Source organism: Carassius auratus, chromosome 33, assembly GCF_003368295.1.
Source record: "Carassius auratus strain Wakin chromosome 33, ASM336829v1, whole genome shotgun sequence".
NCBI classification, from domain to species: domain Eukaryota; kingdom Metazoa; phylum Chordata; class Actinopteri; order Cypriniformes; family Cyprinidae; genus Carassius; species Carassius auratus.
The window spans coordinates 742,657-760,156 of record NC_039275.1 but is presented as its reverse complement, the minus strand read 5'-3'; the positions used below and the strand labels follow the sequence as shown (position 1 = coordinate 760,156).

The 17,500-nt window shown below is 33.7% G+C and overlaps 2 protein-coding genes across 5 annotated transcripts in view; one reads left to right on the top strand and one right to left on the bottom strand.

Moving 5' to 3' along the window:
- Positions 1 to 3,350: 3,350 nt before the first annotated feature.
- Positions 3,351 to 7,073, bottom strand: LOC113052655 (synaptosomal-associated protein 29-like). Of its 2 annotated transcripts, none has more exons than XM_026217048.1 (6): positions 6,936 to 7,073; positions 5,913 to 6,169; positions 5,640 to 5,839; positions 4,465 to 4,550; positions 3,833 to 3,934; positions 3,351 to 3,765 (listed from the first exon to the last, which is right to left on the bottom strand). In XM_026217048.1, exons 2-6 carry the CDS (start codon positions 6,162 to 6,164, stop codon positions 3,605 to 3,607), a joined length of 801 nt encoding a protein of 266 aa, XP_026072833.1. In that variant the 5' UTR covers positions 6,165 to 6,169; positions 6,936 to 7,073; the 3' UTR covers positions 3,351 to 3,604. The 2 variants fall into 2 exon arrangements, with proteins under 2 accessions (XP_026072833.1, XP_026072834.1); XM_026217049.1 differs by having other exon boundaries at positions 5,913 to 6,165; positions 6,936 to 7,014.
- Positions 7,047 to 17,500, top strand: part of LOC113052653 (phosphatidylinositol 4-kinase alpha-like) — a 51,892-nt gene continuing 41,438 nt past the window's right edge. For 2 of the 3 annotated variants that reach the window (XM_026217045.1, XM_026217042.1), the window contains exons 1-11: positions 8,231 to 8,479; positions 9,996 to 10,112; positions 11,007 to 11,100; positions 11,735 to 11,823; positions 11,896 to 11,968; positions 12,045 to 12,307; positions 12,988 to 13,054; positions 13,259 to 13,407; positions 14,593 to 14,658; positions 15,780 to 15,876; positions 15,982 to 16,170. In XM_026217045.1, the coding sequence (XP_026072830.1) occupies positions 8,243 to 8,479; positions 9,996 to 10,112; positions 11,007 to 11,100; positions 11,735 to 11,823; positions 11,896 to 11,968; positions 12,045 to 12,307; positions 12,988 to 13,054; positions 13,259 to 13,407; positions 14,593 to 14,658; positions 15,780 to 15,876; positions 15,982 to 16,170 (1,441 nt within the window). In that variant the 5' untranslated portion in view covers positions 8,231 to 8,242. Of the gene's footprint in view, positions 7,127 to 8,230; positions 8,480 to 9,995; positions 10,113 to 11,006; positions 11,101 to 11,734; positions 11,824 to 11,895; positions 11,969 to 12,044; positions 12,308 to 12,987; positions 13,055 to 13,258; positions 13,408 to 14,592; positions 14,659 to 15,779; positions 15,877 to 15,981; positions 16,171 to 17,500 lie in introns of those variants that run through there. The other variant, XM_026217046.1, reaches the window with a different exon arrangement.

Below are 17,500 nucleotides of genomic sequence, written 5' to 3'. Positions count from 1 at the left end.
AAAAACTCAAAGTTATACGATTAATGTGTTTTCAGCTGGTATAAAAACAAAGCGGCGTGAAAGTATGCTGCTCATCTTTGCAGAAATGAGCTTTTTATAAAATCCAATATATTTTATTAAAATAAATTTCCAATTTATTTATTATCTCAGCATCTCTGACTCTTTTACACACAGGTGTAGTATAATAAAATAAATGCTTGTTTTTTTTCTGTAATATCTCACCAGTTTTATTGATGCTTTTGTATGATTTTGTTGCCTTTTGTTATTTGCAATGCTATTCTTATTCCCATCACACATTAAACAGTCATTAGCATTGCTTCCAGTGTCCTAATTAGCACTTGAGTGTGATTCTGATGCTGTGGTCACCAGTATTTAGCGTGCATGTGCTCATTACAGATCAAAGGGCTCGTCTTGTGTACATGCACCCTTCTACACACATATATTTTTGTGGCATTTTTTGCATGCTTTCTCAGCAGCATGTTAAGCACAGTATACTTAAGATTCAGGTAATCATGTGTTTTTTCACTGACACGCTTGATGTTCAGTTTGTAGGACGGAATGTGCAACCAGCAGTTACCAAATTTGTTATACTTTTATGCTTAAATGCTTTTAATGATTTTTGCAAAAGAAAAGAAACATTTGAGTGTGAATATCTTTACAATTATTTTTTACATGTGTATTTATGTATACTATATATATTGAATATACTGTTTAATATAATATAATAGCGATGTATAATGAACCTCATTTTTTCAAAGTTTCATAATATTGTGAAATATTTTTACAATTTGAAAAAACTGTTTTCTATTTGAATATATTTTAAAATTAAATTTATTTCTGTGATGCAGCGCTGTATTTTCAGTGTGTTCAGTGTCACGTGATCTTCAGAAATCATGAAAATATGATGATTTGCTGCTCAAGAAACATTTCTGATTTTACATACATGTATATATCTAGTATGAATACTGACTGAACATGCTAAAAGCTACTATAATGAACTAATTTTTTAATGCATTTAATTGTGTTTGTGAAAACTACAGTGGTTAGACGTGTGTTAATAAGGTTTAAATCTGCTCTGTGTTAAGAAAACATCCCGTTTCTCCATCTTCCTGTCTGCTCTCTAATGTCAACATACAATAAAAATGGCAAAAGCCCATCCGTAATAAAACCAGTGACGTCATTGAAAAGACAACAGATGAGCTCAGTGATTGGCTAATGGAGACTGTGAGGGTTAAGAGCAGATGAGATGTTTTCTTTAGTGTGTGCTTCAGAATCAAGGCTAGGTTTGGTGGGATCTGTTTTATTAAGTTATAGTTTCATGTTTTATAAATGTAAGGGGTCCGGGAAGGGTTTTGGTGGCATTTTATTCTGTAAGAAATGTTAAATGAACACTTATTTCAAACTATCTTAATGATATTAATAAGTTGTGCTTCAAAAAAACTCATTGTAGACATTTAGATTTGGAGGAAATATTGATCTATTTCCATTTATTCCTTAAATGTTAATTTATATATTTTTTAACATGTTTATATACATTTTTGTTTATAAAAATAACAAAATATATATTGTTAAATATATGAAAATATAAAATAAATATATTTTGAAAGTGAATATTCTGAAATGTATTTAATACTTTTATATTTAGTGTTTAATATATTTGGAAATATTTTACTCAGTTTCCAGTGACAGAGAAACTTTTCCCGCTTGTGTGTTTTTCTTTTCAGGAACAGATTGAAAACATTCTTCCCACAAACCCCAAACCTTAAGTAAAGCTGCTGATTACATAATAAACGCGAAACTCACCTCAGTGAAAACAGCCGCCCAACTGTCCGTTTCCCGCGCAAACCAGCTGTTCCCGCCAGCCGTTAATGAGGGGCTTTGTGTCCGAAAGAATGATAATGAAAGCGCGCGCTTCTGGACAAACTCCACTCTTTCATCTGTGCACCAAACGTTTTTCGAGAACGTTTACCAAATGTTTTCGATATTTGTGGGATTTTATTATTTTTTTTCTGGTGAGAAAGTACAACATTCCACACTTTGTTTTTTCCCCCGGTTATTTAAGTACATCATCCGGAAATTTAAAAGGCACTTTTTCATTATTTATACTACAAAACCTCATAAAATAGTCCACAAGTACGCGATTTAGGAGTTGGGACGCACCTCATGTCTCAAGGTACCGTATATTAAAACAAAAACAAAATAAAGTGATTTATCGCCATCTAGTGGATTGATCTTGCAATTAAAACTTTCAAAATGTTCTGTAGTGGTTCACTAATGGTGTAAGAGAGCAATAACATGGTACTTTGACATATACTATGGTACTACAATTCATATACTTTAATATTTACATAGTATTTCAAGAATCACAGGTGCATGTGCAAAAACATGCTACTTAGGTTTTCTATTATTTATTTTGAATGTACAAAGCATGGTTTCTGTTGGTCTTAAAAACTTTAATTTGCCCTTCCAAAAAATGAAGGCCTCTGAAAATTCCTAAATCAGAGGAGAAAGTATTAAGTTATGGCATTGAATGTTACACACACAGCAAAAAAAATGAAAATAAAAATAAAAATAAATAAAATCAGGATACTGTTACTTGAGATGCAAAATTAAGCTTGTTTTCTGGGAAAATTTAAACTAAATAAAAACGTTGCATGAAATAAAATAATTGTGAATGGAAATAAACTGTGTATTAAAAAGAAACATTAATTTAAGATAGTTAACCAAGGAAAATAAATAGCTAAAACTGAAATAAAAATAAATAAAAACTACAGATATTAAAAAGAAAAAAAATTAGAGAAATAAAGACATTTAAAATATTAACAAAAATACAATAATATCTCAATTATACTAAAATAAAACTAGTTATTATTTTCAAACTTTAAAAAGTTGCTAACTTTTACATTTAGAGAGTACTGATGCGTTGTATTCCTTTTCATTTAATTCTTCAAATTAAAACTAAATAAAAGTTGCATGAAATAAAATAATCGCGAATGGAAATTAAATGTACATAAAAAAGAAACCTTAATTTAAGCTAGTTAACCAAGGCAAATAAATAGCTAAAACTGAAATAAAAATAAATAAAAGCTACATATATTAAAAAATAAAGTGATAAAATAAAAACTTATTTAAAATATTAACAAAAATATAATCGTATCTCAATGATATTAAAATAAAACTAGTTAGAATTCTCAAACTTTAAAAAGTTGCTAACCTTTACATTTAGAGAGTAATGATGCATTGTATTCCTTTTAATTTAATTCTTCAAATGTCTTCAATTACTCTTAAATCTCACAGTAAACGAACCTTCATAAAACCTGCAGAAACCCTGAATACAGTGAAACTGTCGATCAAATTAAAACGCTTTATTTTATTTTCATTCATAGGAGTACAACATTTGAACAATGATTTACAGACGGAGCAGAAAAACAATATATACCTGAAAAAAGAAAAAATAATAATTCATGAGAACCAGTCGACATCAATGAACTTTAAGGCAGCTGGAAATCTTTCTGATGATTATATAAAGGCAGAATTGAGTTGACGAGTGTTTTCAGCTCCTCGGCCACGCCTCCAGGAAATGACATCATCACTGTGGGAGTCTCTATTTGAGGTTTCTGAGCTGCCGGTTGGTGGAGCTGATCTTGCCGTCCATCGTGTCGACCTTATTGAGTAAAGCGTCCAGAGAAACGTCCTGGTCGTCGATCTCGGCCTGCAGCCCCAGACCCAGGTTCTTCAGACGCCCCAGACCCAACGACATCTCATCTGCACGACACAAACACACGTTCAGATCCGCTGAGACCCGTCAAGGAGCCAGAAAAGTGTTTCTCACCGAGGTTTCTGTCCAGCTGATGATGGGCGGCCTGTAGCTGTTTCTTAGGATGTCCGTTCGGATCGGACGACTCGTTATCCAGCGAAGCAGACGCTCCGAATCCTGTCCAAACCAACATCTGTGATTCTACATTCATACATTTTAAGTAGACTCATCTTGGCCTGATTAACCATAAAACAAGACCCGCAAATGAATAAAATAACACATATTATTCATATTATTTCAAACAAGTGATTCAAAGTGCATTAGCATTATCTAAAACCCATAACTCATAACCAACTCGCATCATTATAAAATATTTTTAATTTTTGATTAATTTTTTAAGGTTATTCCTGGTGAAACCTTTTTTAAAATACATCCTTTAGAAATGTTACCTAGTGGCATTTACAGCAAATATAACATTATATACTCACACTTTGATTTTGCATTTAATAGATTTGATTTTAAACCTTGTAAAAGTATTTTTTATGCATGTTTTTGTTGCATGCACCGTTCTGACCAGTGAGTGGCGTTTTGAGCGCTTCAGAACAGTGAATCAGTTTGCAAATTGATTCAAAGTTTTTCAAAGCTTTGTTTCTCTCCTATAACTAAGACCGGAAGAGGGAAAACTTGTAAAAAGCGTCTGTGTTTACCAGATGTGTCCAGTTTCCTGAGATTGGGATGGCTGGCCTGATATTTGTCTTCCTGCTGTTTGCTCTCCGTGAGTGCGTTCTGTAACCTTATATCACCAGACATTCACAGAATTAGCCTCGCTGTTCAGTAATATTCAGAAATCTTGTATTTCCAGATTTGGCATCGTCCCAGAGTAAGACCTACAGTGTGTCGATGTGAATCAAAACCAATGGAGTGAATATAGATGAAGAGAATTAGAGCTCTGCTCATTCTTGGCACGCACTGCAAATAATGATGTTGTTCCTCAGTATTATTGTCTTGTTTAAACATGCTTAAATGGAGATAGAGGAGATGCAAATAATGTGTTGTTTTCTGAATAACTGAACAGAATGAAGTGAGGTTATGCTTAAAACGAGAGCAGATATCTGTGGGGAAATGAGAAGTGGGTTTCACTTCGAATGAAGTTGACTTTTCTGACGCATTTGCAGGTATTTGTTCTTGTTTTAATCATTTTCTCACTTCATTTTGATCAGTTTCTTTGTTTTCCAAGTAAATGCATGATCTTTAGACATTTAAGTTTGGAAAAAAACATTATTATGTTCTAGTGGCTAAAGGCAAAATTTTCAAGCCATATTTTTTTTTTATTAATTTTAGTCTCTTCAATTTATTTCTATATTTTTTTTCACTTGGGAAGTCTTAAATTACTTGCCAAAACCCTCGTTATAAATGCATGAGTTGTAAAAGATACTGACGGAAAAATAAAATCGGCAAACATGAAAACATACACTACCAGCCAACAGATTTTAATGTTTTTTAAAGAAGTCTCTTCTGCTCACCAAACCTGCATTTATTTGATCACAAACACAGCAAAAGCATTAATATTGTGAAATATTTTTACTATTTAAAATAACCGTTTCTATTAGAAAATATAGCAAACTGTAATTTATTTTTGTGATGCACAGCTGTATTTTCAGCATCATGTGATCATGTGACACTGAAGAGTAGACTAATGATGCTGAAAATACAGCAGAGCATCACAGAAATAAATTACAGTTTACTATATACTGACATAGAAAGTGGTTATTTTAAATAGTAAAAATATTTCACAATTTTACTGCTTTTGCTGTGTTTGTGATCTAATAAATGCATGCTTGGTGAGCAGAAGAGACTTGTGGTGGTGAGTGTTTCTTCTGACCTGCTGTTGGCCTCGTAGCACACGGGCTGCTCTTTCGGAGCAGGTTTAGGAGGTTCAGGTTTGCCTTTGAAGTAGTTGAGCATGCCGCCCCACACACTCTTAATAGTGTTGATGTGCCTCTGGCTCGTCCTCATGTCCTGCTCCATGTTATCAATCATCTTCTCTGTCCGTTTCAAAGCCTCCCCCTGACGAATCAGCTCCTGTGGAGGACAACACAGACGTTTAAACCAAACAGCAGTGAGAGACAAAATACTCTGAGGTGTTTCCTCTCACCTCCGCCGTCTCGGCTCCGACTTTCTCTGATTCGTAGATGAGTCCGAGCGAGCGGTGGCTGCTGTCCACGGCCGACTGCGCTGTACGCATCACTTCCTGCTGCAGCTGTCTCTGCCGTCTCTCCGCAGGACTCAGAGAACTCTCCTCCGGATCGTCGTCGAAGTTAAAGCCTTTCCGAGGCTTCGATACCTCTTCATCATCATCATCATCATCGGCGGCGAAAGGATTGTGGGATTTGGGGTAGGCAGACATCCTTGCTTGAGTGAGATGACAAACAGAGAGAGGTGAGCTGCTGAACATTGACTAGTCATTATATATATATATATATATATAAATATTACACACTTTTAACGCCAATTAAAAGTTTGGATCAGTAAGATCAGTAAGAAATACAGAAAAAAACAGCAAAATTGTGAAATATTTTTACCATTTAAAATAATGCTTTTCTATATTAATGTACTTTAAAATATAATTTATTTCTGTGATCAAAGCTGGATTTTCATCAGCATCATTCCTCCAGTCTTTAATGTCACGTGATCTTCAAAAATCATAACAATATGCTAAGTTTTGCTGCTAAGTTTTTTGCAGGATTTTTTGGATGAATAAAAAGATTAAAAGAACAGCATTTATTCAAAAGAAAAATATTTTCAAACGTTTGGCGTCAGTTATATTTTTCTTTTTGAAATAAATGAATGCTTTCATTCAGCGAGGGATGTGTTGATAAAGACTTATATTGTTAGAAAAGCTTTATATGTTAAATTAAGTCTGTTCTTTTGAAGAAAGAAAGAAAATAAAAATATTTAGACGCAAACCGTTTTTTTTTAGAATATTATGATTTATGAAGATCACGTGACACTGAAGATTGGAGTAATATTGAAACTTGTGTTTGTTATATGTCTCCGGTGCTGAATGCTGCCTAAAAACAGCCTTTAAATAAAACCTAAATCATCTACAAGAACAGTTTCGCTCTGTCTGTTTGATTAAAAATACGATATATTGCAAACATTGCAAATAAAAGCGTACCTTTGAGCGCTGGAGGCTGATATGTTTCTCCCGCCGTCAGCTGACGCCTCTACTTCCGCCAGTGTTGTTGTGACGTCAGAGAGCTCCGCCTCTGGCGCGCCTGTTTCCGCCCACGTTCACGTTTTGTTGTTTTTATTTGTAACGCTTTGTTTCGGACGTTTTGGATTCGAACTCAAATATATCAACTGTTTTGTAAGTTATTCCGATTCCAAAATTATTTATTAGCCTATTATTATTATTATTATTATTATTATTATTATTATTATTATTATTATATAACTAAAACTATTACTACTACTAAATATTATTATGTATTTATATTGTTATTATTATTATTAATTACTAATTCTTATTAATGTACACACACACACACACACACACACACATATATGGCACATATATTACTATACTACTAACTATTATTATACATTTTTAATATTGTTATATAATTAAAATAATAAATTTATTATTATCATCATTATTATTAAATCAAACCTCCACTATTACTACTACTACAAATTATGATATGATATTGTTATTATTATTATTATTATTATTAAAAATAATGATTACTATTGTTATTATTAATGTACATAATATATTATATTACTACAACTGAACTAATAATAATTATTACTAATTGTTAATATTGTTACATAATAATAATAATACATGTATCATTATTATTATTATTATTTTATACAACTTATACTATTATTATAACTACTAATTATTGTTATTATAATGTATTAATATTGTTATTATTTTGTTATTATTGTTATTATTAATGTACATAATTTATAACATTTGCTACTACTATACTACTAATTATTATTATTAACTGATACATAATAATACAAATAATACATTTAGTATTAATATTATTATTATGCATTCATTTTTATTAACCATTCTTTCATGAATTAACATTATACACATTTATTTATAAATATTCATATTACAAAAATACAACAACAAAATTTCTAAATGATAATTATTAATATATATAATACATAACAATATACTTCTGCCAATAATAATAATTGTTATTACTATTCATATTGCTAATTAATGATACAAACAATTATAAATGTAATTTTATAAATAATTATTGATATACATAATATATAACTACAAGTAAATATTATTAATTATTATTATTGTTTATTTAATTATTATTATGCTGTTATATTTCTTAACCATTCTTTCATTAATTAACATAAACACATTATAAACATAAAACACAAATAATTAAAATAAATAAATATGCATCAGCTGCGCGAGCCAATAAGATCAACTATCTAGTGATGATGCGTTACTGGAGACACGCCTCCTTCTTCATCGGATGTCATTTGTGCCTTCACACTCTCCGTATTGCAGTGGTTTTCTTCATCACGAGCGGCTGCAGGATCTTCTTCGTCTGTGTGTTGCAACGCTTCTCGTGGATCATGGTGACGCGCGGCGGAACGCGCGAGTTCTATTTCAACACGGTTCTGTCGCTCGCGCGTTCACTGGCAGCGCACCGACCGGCTCCCGTCGAGAAGGTACGACACGACACAACACAAGACACACACACACACACACACACACACACACACACAACAGACGCTCTTCACCGCGCTCTTGACGCGCCGCGTTTGTTGTGATGCGCGACAGGTGTCAGTCACAAGCTGCAACAACTGCAGCACGAACCGTGTGTTTGCACCGAGTTCATCTGTTTTGTGTCACTTTTGCTGTCATATTTTATTTATCTGATATATAACATACATGATTCATTTATTATGGTATTTGATAAATCAACAATATTAATAATTGCATTGAAATACAATATCACAATATTGAAGTATTGCATGTAGTACTAAATAGTATTAGATAAAGATGCATTTACTTGAGAAACAAGTTGACTTACAATGTTGCATCAAAATGAAGTGAGTTTTTGATTAAAAAATGTTTTCTTGTTCTTCCTTTTGAATTAAGTTATTATTATTATTTTTAAGCAGTGTTATTTTATTATAATTGAGATACTATTCTATTTTATATAGTATAGTATAGAGTTCTTTTATTTTTGGAATTTTACATTTTAAATTATAATTTTAAAATTGAAATGTAAATGAAAAATTTGACAGTAAGTTTGTAGTAATTGTATACATTTTAATTGTATTAATTGTTATATTAATATATTTGTTAATGTTAAGTTTTAGTTATTTTATAACATCAAGTTAAATTAAATGAAAATGATAAATTTTGCTTTTTGCAGTTATAACAAAACAATTTTTTTAGATATTATTTTATTATTTATTATGTTTCAAGTGTCAATTAAAAAAAATGGTTTTAGTTAATTATAATAACACTGTTCTTTAGGATGAACTCAATTGATTAAGAAAAATCAAGCAAAAAAAAAACAAGACTTTGCTTCTCGGGTAAATGTATATCGATTAAAGATTTTTTTTACAGTATTTTTGAATCATTTGGAAACATGAAACAACCCCCCCCCCCAAAAAAAAAAATTATCATGGTACTTTTATTGGTTAAACTGAATAAATGCGTTACACGTGTTCTGAAACTACCACAGTTTTGGATATTTGTAATATTTTGTAAAATGCATTTGGTTTATAAAACAGATGCGTCAGAGCGGTCACGTGTCCAGAGGCTTTAACAGGCGCTGAGTGGTGCCAGCTCGAGCTCACAGCACCGATGAAAGCTTTTCTTTCTTTTCCACACATTTGCTCAGACTCTGTTATAGCATTAATGCAACAGCAGCAGGTGTAGACTTCCTCTTGCGCTCTTGTGAAATGCATTGCCACATGACCGATGATCTTGCATTAGCTTTCTCATGCATTAGCGCACTGCAGGCCAACATCTACGAGTGTTAAAACACTGCAGCAGCTGATTTCCCCCCACACACACACACACACACACACATGCTCTCGAAGCATGAACAGGTTGTTCTAGTTCAGATGCCAGATCAGTTTGCTCAGATCCTCGGTTGGTTAACTTGAGATGTTTATCAGCAGATTTGTGACTATGAAAAGCAGACTGAAAGCGTGTGTCTTTCATCAGGTGCAGAAGTTATTGTGCATGTGTCCGTGTGACAGCCGAGGCGTCTTCACTCTGGATGTTCGTCGCAGGGACGCCGTCATCGCTCTGGCCGTGTTCCTGGTCGAGTCTGATTTACAGGTGATTATTAGCACCAGTGCAGTTGTGGGTGCTATTTTAGGGAATAAAATGTTCCCCGGATGTTTGGTTAATATGAAAAACCAATATAGTTGAATGGCTAAGTGTGTGTTGAACTGGTTTATGAGAGAAAATCACTGCTAAAGCAGATGATGTGATTACAGCTGCATCTGGTTAATGGGAATAGTTCAGCCACAAATGAAAAGTTGCTGAAAATGTCCTCATCCTCAGGTCATACAAGATCAGGATGAGTTTGTTTCTTCATCAGGTTTGGAGAAATGCAGCACTGCATCAGTGTCTCATCAATGGATGCTCTGGAGTGAATGGGTGCCGTCAGAATAAAAGCTGATAAAAACATCACAATAATCCACAGCACTCCAGGATTTGTCTTCTCCAGATGTTCACTGATGGACTGGAGTGCTGTGATGTTTTTATCAGACTCTCGTTCTGACGGCACCCATTCACTGCAGAGCATCCATTGATGAGACACTGATGCAGTGCTACATTTCTACAAACCTGATGAAGAAACAAACTCATCTACATGTTGGATGACCTCAGGGAGAGGACAGTTTCAGAGAAAATAATACATATATTTTTTTAATGCACTATTCCTTTGAGCCACTTTAAACACACACACACACACACACACACACACACACACACACACACACACACACACACACAAAGGATTGTTTTGTTTCTTGTAGGCTGCATAATTTCTGTGCATGAACAATGTATGCATTATAATTTGGTTTTCTTTTTTTTTTTTGAAGCATCTGATTTTTATATGAATAGATTTTGGATTTGATTTGCGAGTGTGTTCTGATCTAGTCTGTCATTTTATAAAGTTTTCACGTGTGTAACCCATGATTGGTGTATGATATGTGTCTTTCTCAGCACAAAGACACTGTGGTGAATTACCTGTTGAGTCTGCTGAAGGGATTACCCAGAGTGCAGTGGGTGGAGGAGAATGCTTGGAGGAAGTGTAAAGGTAATGCATTATTCATCTTTCTTCATTACGGTGTTTGCAATCACGTGCATCACTGTTTACAAGTTCAGAGTCAGTAAAGAATTACTAAATATACTGCGCAGTTTATAGTTTATAACTTTGAAAAACATACAATTATTTTAGTTATGCAGTGCTAAATGCTACGTACTGTCACATGACCTCATTATAATGCGTTTTATTTAAAAAGAGGCTTTTTAATTTTTTTATAAAATAAATAACTTTTAATGTAAACACTATATATAAAATGTGTGCATTTTATTAAAACAATTTAGATTTTAAATTGAAATTAATATATATGAATTTATTTGATAAAACGTAACTCAATAATAAAAAAATGCAGAAATAATATTTATACAAAACAATATATATATATATATTTTTTTTTTTTTTTTTTTTTTTACATTTTCTGAAATAAATTAAAATAAATTCTTATTGAAATAAAACATGGAAAAATGGAACCAATGGTATGCATCAAAAACATAAAAAAAAATTTACAACCCCCAATTGTTTTTAATGGTGGTGTATATCTTCTGTATGTTTGTATGCCATCAGAGCCTTGTACGGTTCAGGTTCATAGACACTTAAGAATGAAGTTGTGTGTGTTATTTGCTCACAGAGACTCTCCCGATGGCGGAGAACTTCAGCTTCTGTCTGGTGACGCTCCTGTCTGACGTCGCTCAGAGAGACCCGGAGTCTCGCTCACAGGTCTGATCTTCAGCTCATCTTCACATCCTCATCTCCCTCACCTTCACACGCTCTGACCGTCTTTCTGTCCAGATTCTGGATGCTGTGATGGAGGTGATGCAGTCTCTGCTGGAGATCTGCCAGACGCCCGAGAACCACGATAAAGGTGATCCGAGCTCTCGCGTCTCTAACACACATCTGCATTGGCTCTCACTCTCCCGCCTCACTTCCTGTCTCGTCAGTGTACCTGTGCAGGTATGCTGTCCCGTGTCTTCTGGGTGTGACCCGAGCGTTCGGGCGATATGGTAACGGCGGCGAGCCCCTTCTCTCTCAGCTGTTCCCTCGAGGATCACCGCCGCTGGCTCAGCGAGCGTCTGTGGAGAACGAAGACGTTCGGAGGAGATCCTTCAATGACTTCCGCTCTATTTTACCCAGTTCACTGCTCACGGCCTGTCAGGGAGACACGCTGAGACGCAAGAGTGGCATCACTAACCCTGACGCACAGGTCAGCACACGTGTCTCAGGATGTGTGCAGGACACCTGTATTCTGTTTGGTGCATAATGCATACATTAAAGGGTTAAAGATGGGGTTATGCAATGATACACACGGTCACATGACACTGTGCATTTTTTAATTCTGCCAGTAGCATCTGGGTATTATCTCAGTAAAAAAAAAAAAAAAATTAAATATGTGCATTTTTTTTTTTAAGTAAATAATTTTTTTTTTAAACTATTGGGGGGGAAAAAAATCTATAAATAACTGAATTATTGAAAGAATAACAAAAATAACGTGTGATGTTTTTAAAGTAAATAAAAATAAATGATCAAACAAAATGTGCAAAATAAATGAAAAAAAAAGTAAAAAAAAAAAATATATATATATATTTTTTTTTATTTAAAAGTAAATACAATTATTGAACAAATATATGCAAACCTAATAATTGAATGCTTTTTAAAAAAGGTACATAAAAATAAATTAATATGAAATAATTTTTAAAAAATATGAAAAAAAATCTAATATTTAGAAAAAAAAAAAAAAAGTCTTAATGTCTTATCCCGATGTTGCTCTGTTCTAAATATGCAACTTTGGCACATTGCATTGTGGGACATAGTTTAGAGAAGTGGCTCCTCCTGGTATGGTTTACGGTGTGTGTTGCAGTAACAGCAGGATGGTTATGTTCACAGGTGAGTCCAGACAGAAGTGGACCGTCGCCCTGCTCTCCCACCGCTCCAGGACCGCAGTATTTCGAAGGTAATCGCTGTGTCCCGTCTTCAGCTCCGAACATTCCTCAGCAGATTCAGAGCTCAGGGTTCATGCACTCGTCTCTCACTAAGCCTCTTTTAATACGCTGCTGAATTATGTGTGTTCCTTTAGAAGACGTTTTTGTGCCAGTATCTGTGTGACTGCAGCTTTAAAGCAGCGAGTGTCTGTGGATCTGATCTGACGTTTCGTCAGGTTCGTATCTGGCGGATGGAAGTGTGGTGAATCCGGATTATTACTTCACCACGGTCAGCTCCAGTTTCTCCATCTCTCCTCTCTTCACTGGAGCCAGCGGACAAGAAATAAACGTCCCTTCAGAGCTGCTGAGACGCCTCTTACAGATGGTGCGCACACACACACACACACACTGAGCTCTTCACTGTGTTTGGCAGAAAATACAGAAGCCTGCATGTCAATATTGGTCTTTTATATGAATAAGGCTTTTTAAATGAATGTGTGCACTGATATTTATAGAGTAGAACAGCTGACGGCTTATTCAATGCCTAATGTAGGAGATTTGTCATTTGGTTTTATTATTATTATTTATGCATTTCTATTTAACCTAAATTAATTTTTATTTTAGTTTTAGTACATCAACTTTTATTTCAGTTTCAGACAAGGTGATAATTCTATTTCTAATTTTCATTCAAGTTCAGGTTTTCATTTTTCATGTTAAATTTAATTTATTCTAGCTTTAACAAAAACAATTTTTAATTTTTTTAGAATACAATAACATGGCTTTTACCTTAACCATACATATTTATAAAAATTTTTTTGTCCTTGTTAAATTGCTAGTAGATTAATAGTGTAAATTCATGCTTATTTAATTCAATATTTAGTTCTCAAAAAAATGTATTTGTAAAATGCACTGAATCATATTTTGCTAAATGAAAATCCAATGCTTGTTTCTCATGTATTTTTTAGGTGCTGATTCCACAAATACTGCCTGTTTTTGATGCATTTCTGCTTTTGATAACATTTTTAAGATGAAAAAGTCTTTCTCTGAGCCTGATTGCAACTATTTGTTCAATTCTCAGCATAATTTACAAACCGTTTTGATTTTATTTCTATTATTTCTTATAATACTTTGAAGATTATGAGTTAAATGATGCATTTTACGTACTTTTTTTTTCATCAACGAAACTTTTGATGATTGACGGCTTTTGATGAAAATTAATTATTATTGGAAAAATATATATTTTTAAATATAACAATTATTAATTGTTATCAAGTATTAATTGTAAATATTTTTTTGACACTTTTATTTTTTTAAGTAAATTTTATTAATATTTTTTGTACAATTCTGTAATATTTTAAGCTTTTTTTTTTTAAATAAGTAAAACTTTTAAATAAGTAAAACTTTTTTTTTTTTTTTTTGAAGATGCAGGGCTGCGTAATTCCTTGAAATGTCACGTCAGTAGAGAATCTGACACTTCTGTTAATTTGTTAATGACCTGGCTGCTTATGATTGCTCAAATCTCCAAATATTGACTCATCACCCTGTTAATATCTCATTGTTGATTCTTCAGGTGAAGCATTTGGTCTCTGATTCGTTCCTCAAGACTCTGGACGCTGTCGTATCGGAGGTTACAGAGGTGACATTTCCTGGGATTTATACCAGCATTAACAGTGCTTTAAGTGGCCCAAAAGAGGTGCCGGTACTCTAATATAGCCAATATATATATATATATATATATATATATTTGTTTTTTCTGTTTTTTTTTTTTTGATGACTCCTCTCATCCCCAGAGGTAACAACAACTATATTGAAGGGCTTTTATATACAGCAGTCAACAGGCAACCTTAATAACAAATCCTTGTATTAGTTTGTGGATTTGCTTGAGCTAGAAAGAACTACTGAACATAAATAAAATGTGCAAAATGATTTTGAAAAAATACCCTTAGAAAGAGCTACTGCATCCCTGCATTCAAACATCCAAACTGACTCAAATGAATCATGCTCTGAACTCCTGAACTGATTCATATATTTTGCGATTCCCAAACTGACTCAAATGATTCGCGAACCCGCTTTGAACTCCCGAAATTACTCAAATGATTTGCGAACCCGCTCCGAACTCCTGAACTGATTCAAATGATTCACAAACCCGCTTTGAACTCCCAAAATGACTCAAATGATTTGCGAACCCGCTCCGAACTCCTGAACTGATTCAAATGATTCATGATCACCAAACTGACTCAAATGATTTGCAAACCCGCTTTGAACTCCCGAACTGATTCAAATGATTCGCAAACCCGCTACGAACTCCCGAACTGATTCAAATGATTCGCAAACCCGCTTTGAACTCCCGAACTGATTCAAATGATTCGCGAACCCGCTACGAACTCCCAAACTGACTCAAATGATTCGAGATCCCGCTCCGAACTCCCAAACTGGTTCAAATGATTCATGCTTCATACTCCGAACTAGGAAGAATTAGGAAGCGTGCATTGTGAAGGAAAGGTGGCAGTGCAGGCAAAGGATTATAAACCTCTATTAAAACAGATGTCCAAATGAACGTACCGGTACGCTAAAAGCTCGTTCTGGGCGCATGGAGAGGTGGTGGTACGCTCAAGAGCTATATTTGGAAGTGCTGGTACGGAGTACTGAGGCCCACTTAAAGCACTGAGCATTTATATTAAATGGAAATAACTGAGGTGCTTAAGCCTGTTTGCTCATCCTGATTCACCCGTCCTTTTTTTTTCTCTGTTAATGAAGGCAAATCCAGGCATCGATCTCTTTTACAAAACCTTTAGCGACCCGCTGTACGTCAACATGTTCAAGATGCTGCGAGACACACTCTATTACACAAAAGGTTGCTGAAATCCAGCCGTTATTTAGCTCAACTGGTTTCTGAATCACACCTTTAATGTCTTTGACCTTTGGCTTATGTGAATGTGTCGTGTGGATCTCTGGTCAGATGTGCAGATGAGCTTCGTTAAAGAGGTGCATGACTTCGTTCTGGAGCAGTTTAGCAGCAGCCAATCAGAGATCCAGAAGGTTCTCCGTGAGGAGCGGTTGCCAGGGGAACCCAGTCCTCTCAAGCTCCGTTGTCATGCCAACGCAGCCTGTGTGGACCTCATGGTGTGGGCCGTCAAAGATGAGCAAGGTCTGCATCTTCCCATCACTGCTTTCACTGCACAAACACACACTACAGCGTCTCACACACTGAACATTAACATGAAATCAAAACCAATAGATATATTCTGGTTTTATTGTGAGCAATTCATGAGTTCACGTTATTATAAAGAAAAATTAGCTTTTATCAAAATGCAGTAATTGTTTTCTTTTTTATGACTTTATATTTTGTTGCACTGTAAAAAAAACTTTAAATGAAACGATTAGGGGAGTACAAGAACATTTACCAGAAGATAATACCTCAGTCTTTTTTATTTCTTCAAAATGTCTGATTTCAGTTTTATTATATATACGTTAATTATTATTTAATTTTAAATTTAATACATTTTTTTAAAATATTTGTTTGTGATGAGGTTAATGCTAACCAATAGCAGTTTTAATCATAAGTTAAAACCATTGCAAATAATATGTGTTAATTGAAATTAAGCTGAAATAATCTGGAATAAAATAGTCTGAAATATTAAAATGACTACGATTAAAATAAAATAAAAAAAATTAGTCCAAACAGAAATTAAAATGTATTTAGAAAACAAATTAAAATGTTAAAATCACATAACAAAATTACTAAAACTTAAACTAAAATTCAAATCCTTTATTTTTATTTTTTGAGTTAATCCTATAGAAGTATATAAATGTTACTAAAATATCACTGACCAATAGTAAAGTAGATGTTTATTAATTTTCTGATGCAGGTATTGAAAAAAAAAAAAAAAAAACGGCAAATTCACTTTTATCACTTTTCACTATGCGGTAAATAATTTAATGTGTCTTCCTATGTTGTCATTAATTTTAATAATAAATGTCATATATGGGTAGATTTTGTATTCTGGAGAAGACTGCAAAATTATTTGATTTACACATGTCTCGTTAGAGCTGTGTATTGGCATGAATCTGTCGATATGATACAATATCTTTCAAAACTTTGTGATACTGTAAGCAAGGCAATACATTGGAATATTTCTTACTTTAGAAATGGCATACATATTTAGAAAAGCTGTTTTAAGAACACACCACCATATGCAAACCTTAGCCAAAAAAAAAATATTATTTAATTTATTCTGCTAAAATACAGACAGCATGTTACATGTCTCACCAGAGACAGTAATATACTAGACCACGGTTTCACCACAATAAAGGATGCATATCACTCTGTTCTACGAGCAGCTGTGGGGCTCTCTGATCACTGTCTGGGTCATCTTTTACCAACCTACAGGCAAAAACGTAAATCTGCTAAACCTGTAGTAAAAACTGTAAAGAGAAGGACCAATGAAACAGAATGGCCTTTAAAAGCCTCTTTCGAC

Coding starts and splice junctions, on each gene's coding strand:
- LOC113052655 (XM_026217048.1), bottom strand. CDS start 6,164: ATGTCTGCCTACCCCAAATCCCACAATCCTTTCGCCGCCGATGATGAT. Junction 4,551..5,639: donor TGCTACGAGGCCAACAGCAG/GTCAGAAGAAAC, acceptor TGGTGATATAAG/GTTACAGAACGCACTCACGG. Junction 3,935..4,464: donor CAGGAAACTGGACACATCTG/GTAAACACAGAC, acceptor TGGTTTGGACAG/GATTCGGAGCGTCTGCTTCG.